Raw genomic sequence first — 6127 nt, 5'->3', positions numbered from 1 at the left:
TATAGTACAATGACCTCTTATATGTCAAAAGATCAAGGGAATTTTGATTTCTCAGTTCATGACCCCTTTAATGGTTTCCTGCAGCCTTTCACCAAAATAAAAGCTTGTTGGTTTAACATTTGAAAATGAAGAAATTAAGATTATTATAAATATTGTACTGTAAAATAATATATTTATTTTATAATATTTCTTAAATATATGCTTTATTTTACTATGAAATATTACACGCACATGCACACACTTGTATATATATATATATATATTTTTTTTTTTGTTTTTTTGTTTTTTTTACAATTATTTTACAATTATTTTACAGTTATATTGATATATAATCATATAATTGCATATAATCTCCAAATTGTGCGCCCCTAAAAACAAACGGCAAAAATTATAATTCTATATATTAATTATATAATTATATAAATGAATGTATATATTTGAAATTGATATATTAATTTTAATAAAAATAATTACATTAATAATATATAAATGATAAATTTTAAGTTGCATTTGCAATTTTTATCAGGAAAAAATGCTATTAGTTTTTTTTACCCAAATCGTGCAGCCCTACATGGCGCTCTTTAACAGGATTTTTTGCTTCTTTTTTTTCCCAGCATACGGAAGCTCTGTTATACGGATTCCAGTCCATCGCCGAAACGATAGACGTGAACTATTCTGACGTCATCCCAGGACTCATCGGCCTCATTCCAAGAATCAACATAAACAACGTCCAGCTGGCCGACACGGTCATGTTCACAATCGGTGTGTGCTCGCATATTGGTGCTCCTGTATCATTAAAAACACTAATTTCTATGTGTTAGGAATTTTTCATTTATCATCTCAAGCAATTTAGGCTGTTTTCACATGCTTTAGTCCAGACCAGACAATTACACACAATTACTTTACCATGCAGATACCCAGCTTTGTGTTCCAGCCCAGATATTTACCCATTACGTCTCTCCCTGTAGGAGCGTTGGCAGAGTGGTTGGCGGATCATCCGGTGATGTTGAGCAGTGTTCTTCCGCTGGTTTTGCAGGCATTGGGCAATCCAGACCTGTCTGTTTCCAGCGTCTCCACGCTAAAGAAGATCTGCAGAGAGTGCAAATACGACCTGCCTCCGTATGCCACCAATATAGTCGCTGTTTCACAGGTATTACATGCTCTAATGATGATACTGAAACTTATGGGACAAATTTACACAGTTTTTCACCTATGAAAGTCTGTCTTTTTCTCTTTTTTCAGGAAGTGCTTATTAAACAGATCCATAAGGTGAGTTTGTGTTATGAATAAACCCATTTGTTTTTGCTCAGACAAAGGCAGTTTTGTAGAGCTGTAAATGGTAGCTAATAATTTTGTTTATGAAATAATTTAAAAAGTCACTTTGCATGGTATCCTGATTAGGTGTTACACACAAAAAAAGTCAAATTATTTGTCTTTTCCTTTCTGTTAAATTCTAAACGAAACTAAAAGACAACCATATTTACTCTCTTAATACATGTTCATGGTCTTATTTTGCACAACTCATTAGTGCACATTATTGCAAAAAAACATGTTTTTAATTTCAACTGCCTCTGGACCTCACCTTTGTGATATAAAGTTTCAACTTATGCAGTCAAATCTGATTGGTCTGAAATTGAGTCCATAAAAAGTTTTAAACTCAGTATGATCCAATTTAAGGTAATAACAAGTCTTAAATATCTTAAATATTATAAGAAAATTCAGAATTATCATTTTAAGAGGTCTCAAATTTGGGGATGAAAAACAGGATCACAATACAGACTAATGTTTACAGAATAGTGATTATTATTTGCTTATAATTAAAAGTCCCACATTATGCATAAAACATTTTTTTCTGGAAATTGGTGGTTAATAATAAACTGTATCCTGGATCCTGATAATTATATTCCTTCACAGGAAGGAAAGACTAAGAACATTATTCAACCCATTAAATATAGAGATCTTACTAGTATCGGCACAATGATGTATTGCTTTTTTATAAACACATTATCTTTGGATTCTGCATTGGATTCTGTTAGACCTGTTCCTCTTTTCAATCCCTTTCTCTTTCTTTATCTCTAGACGAGTCAGTGTATGTGGTTGATGCAGGCTCTGGGCTTTCTGTTGTCCGCGCTGCCGGTGGAGGAGATCTTGAGGAACCTTCACTCTCTGATCACCCCGTACATCCAACAACTGGAGAAACTATCAGAGGAGACGGTGAGACATTAAACCCCTCGACTGACATCCTCTCAGGCCTCCGGGTTTGTTTATCCATATGTGGGTTTGGCCCGGTTGCATGTGAACAGACCCTGCATCTGCGTGAGCGTGTCATAGGATGGAACATTTCTCAGCAGGAACAGATTGGCATTACTCTGGGCGCTGGAAAAGAAAACCGCAGGAGAAATCGGCTTAATGTTACTGAGAGCCCTGCATGGATTCATATGAAGTAACTGACATTTCAAACACAATATGGCCAGATAGTTGATCTATTTTTGTTGCACAAATAGAAGTTGTGCCAAAAAAAACTGAAGCAGGATCAATGTAAAAACAAATGAAACCGCAGATCAGTGGACTGGCACTCATTTAAATATATCACATTCAAACATTTGCACTTTTACTGCCAAAGCATCCTTTTAAATGTAAAAGCCCTGACATTATTTATTCTGAAGTTCATGCGTGCTAAAATTCCCCATGTTATGTAATCGCAATAAGCTTTGTGCTTTATTACTTTTGATATGAAACAAATTCAAATTCTGTTCATTTGACTACAAATTTCTACACTCTTAAATGTGGAATGACAGTTCAAGTGGCATGTGAACCGATCATCTCTTTCTGTTTACTTCTAGTTATAGCACGAAATAAACATGAGTGAACATCAGAAAGTGTTGAAAGAAACAGTACAACTTACTGAAATGTCTGATGTCTTATAATCGTTTCAACGCAAGAATCATGTTAATAAAACAGTTTGTAAACAATGTCACATAACGTAACATTTACCTCAGGAAAGCCAGAAAAAAATAACTCTTGAAAGGAGCTTTTTGATAAATATATGCACTATATTACATTTTATATTTAAATCATTATATTTCGATGACGAATTCATAGATTATTGAAAAGTTGGTATAAAAACTGCTTTAAACATTTAACATTTGCAATTTATATACAACTCAGTTTATACAATACCAGTTTTTATTTGAAAAACTTTGATTTCACTTTCAGTGTTTCAGTAAAAATTCCATTTTAGTGCATTACCATTTTTTTGTACATCTTAAGATATAATGGTAGGAATAAAATGATTTAATTAGTATTGCACTCCGCTTCATATATACGGCTCAAGATGTGTAGCTTTACCTTTTCTAAGCATTTACACTCACAATTTTCATCTGGTTGAGATAAAAGCGGGCGAAAAAACCCACTGACTTGTATTGAAATTGAATCAGAATGTCACAGCAGACTCTTTTCACTTTAGTGAGCAACTAAAGCACCCTGGCAACCACCTCTTGCATGCATAACCAAACGTCACTCGCAAACATCAAAATCTAGCTTCTAAATACTATTGCATTACATGTATTTTGCATCTTATCAAAATGCATGTAAAATCTAAACTGATTTCACTCCTTTTTCCAGTTCAGCCTCACATCTTGCCTCTTTCTGCGTGCTGAATCTATTTTTTACTTTCGTTTTCTTATACCTGTCCTCCTCCTCTGGTCCTTCCCAGAAAGACATTACATCAGCCTCAGTAAACAGGCTGTGATGGGCTGCTCACACAGTGACCCCTGCTGGTCACAGACGCTATGAGGATGTGTCTGAACACTCAGATCTCATGGGTTGCCTCTGATGCTATTTTCAGAAGGCGCTGTCAGTAAAATTGCTAAAAATACCTAAAGTAAGCAGGACCTTAGTGTACAGTTCTTCACATATTCTTAATAAAACAAATGGTTCTGGCTCTGATATCTGATTGGGTGAGCCGTTTTTAATAGACAATACATGCATGCATCTCTGAAGTCATATAGCTTGAATTCATGAATTATTGGGAAGATTTGCATAACACCACCCAAATGTTCACGCAAAGAAAGAAAGGCGTAACTTTGATTCTCGCTGTAGTATTGTTGCCGCCACCGCCGCCATGGCATGAAGACACTGTTTGTTTCATTGTGAAAGCGAAACTACTTTGTTTGGTCTTCCAAAAGAGGACACAACTAGAAATCGCCGGACGCTCCTTCGTCGAATCCGCCGGCGTCCGCTCACTCCAGCCCACCGTGTGTTTCGTTGTGAAAGCGAAACTACTTTGTTTGACCTTGTGGTTAAGTTGTAGTTACAACACTGTTCCAGAACAGTTCAAACCAAATATTCAGATGTGTGCAGCGCATTTTGCGAAGGACGAGGACTGTTTCCTGATCCTAGGAGAGTAGCCTACAATGCCGGCTGTTCTGGTGAATTCAGTTCTCCTGTTTCCCCTTCGGCGCGCATGCTGACCTTATACAGTCTATGATGCTGACAAATAATCGTAAAAAGACAGTATAAGTCATTATAATCCGTAATTATGTCCCCACTGGATGCAACAAATGCCTCGTTTATAATGGGTTTTATTGGTTTTGTCTCGTCACGCCGGGACACAGCATCACAGTATGGGGTGTAACATTTCCGTCACACGCTTGAGGTATTCGGCCAATCACAACGCACTGGATAGCTGGCCAATCAGAGCACACCTCGCTTTTCAGAACGATGAGCTTTGTAAAAATCAACGCGTTTCAGAAAGGCGGGGCATAGAGGAGAAACAATAATGTACAGTATGTGGAAAATAACGTGTTTTTTTAACCTTAAACCGCATAAACACATTTCATTACACCAAATACACAAAATAATGTTCTTTTTTAGCAACATCATATGACCCTTTTAAAACTACTGAACTTTATTATATAAAAATGATTTAAATGTATTTTTTAAAGTAGGCATTCTTATTCCAATTTAACCTTTGGAAATAAGGCTGGTGCCTTTGTTAAAGGTTTAATTGAGTGTCTCTTTCCTTTTGTGCTTGTGTGTGATGTCACACAGGAAGGAGGTCAGTGTAGCGACTCGCTCTGCCTCTCCGCCAATCACTGAGCTGTTGTCATGGAGCTAACAGCAGTAATTAAACTGCTGGCCTAATGGTTGTTTAACGACTCTTTAATTACCGCTGATGTTCCCAGAAGCGCCGGCACAGAGTGTACATCCATCCCACCCGTCCTGTCCCTGCACCGTTACTATCGCTGAAATTTATCATTTTACTATAGGATTAAAGCTCATATTGTGGGATTTTTCTTGCCCGTTTGAAATGTGTTTGATTTTCTGTTTAGCGTTTCTATTCTATTAATGAGTAATGTTTCTTTGGCAACTAGAATAAAATAAGTTTAAGTTTTTTTTTAATGTATTTTATTTCAGTTAATGTTTATTTATTTGTTTGTTTGTTTTAGTTTTAGTTAACTATAATAACACTTCTATGTAGGGCTGTGCAAATAATCGAATGCGATTTTCATGCGCATCTCGTCAGTAAAGCCGGTTCTGTGATCAGTAAATCTCCAGCACGTGCTTTCAGATTGAGCGGCATTTACTACACAGAGCCGTAGATCACTGACAAGCTATGCAATATCGCGTTTATAATCGGCAATGAATCACCTGCGATTTTGAATGCGATATTCTACAGCTCTTTGTGCTGGAGATTTACTACAGATCACAGAACCAGCTTTACTGATGAGATACGCATTAAAATCGCGTTCGATTATTTGCACAGCCCTACTTCTATGTAGATGCTCAAAGCTCTCTCTCCTGTCCACTGTGCACCAAGACAATTTATTTGAACTAATCTGCAAAAATAGGCAGAAATAGGTTTTTTTGTCTTATTAAAGAGCCCCAGGTTTGCTGTTCTGTTTTTTTTTTTTTTCTTCTGTAGGGTCTGTAATGTCCAGTTTGGCAAAAATTGTTGTGATTTATATATTTAAATAATTATAAAGTAGATATAAATCTACTTTTATAATAGATATAAAAAGATATAAAGTATATAAAATATTTAATAATAGGGGGGAAGTCGTGGCCTAATGGTTAGAGAGTCGGACTCGTAACCCAAAGGTTGCGAGTTCGAGTCTCCGGTCCG

General features: G+C 36.3%; 1 protein-coding gene across 1 annotated transcript in view; it reads left to right on the top strand.

Moving 5' to 3' along the window:
- Window positions 1–6127, top strand: part of LOC107697216 (importin-13-like) — a 48894-nt gene that overhangs the window by 29673 nt on the left and 13094 nt on the right. The window contains exons 9-12 of the mRNA XM_016497916.1: window positions 615–762; window positions 969–1150; window positions 1243–1269; window positions 2080–2214. Coding sequence (XP_016353402.1) covers window positions 615–762; window positions 969–1150; window positions 1243–1269; window positions 2080–2214 — 492 coding nt within the window. The remainder of the gene's footprint in view (window positions 1–614; window positions 763–968; window positions 1151–1242; window positions 1270–2079; window positions 2215–6127) is intronic.

Source organism: Sinocyclocheilus anshuiensis, unplaced genomic scaffold, assembly GCF_001515605.1.
Source record: "Sinocyclocheilus anshuiensis isolate Anshui unplaced genomic scaffold, SAMN03320099.WGS_v1.1 scaffold38, whole genome shotgun sequence".
NCBI lineage: Eukaryota > Metazoa > Chordata > Actinopteri > Cypriniformes > Cyprinidae > Sinocyclocheilus > Sinocyclocheilus anshuiensis.
The sequence above is the reverse complement of the archived record's forward strand: the minus strand, read 5'-3'. Positions and strand labels throughout refer to the sequence as shown.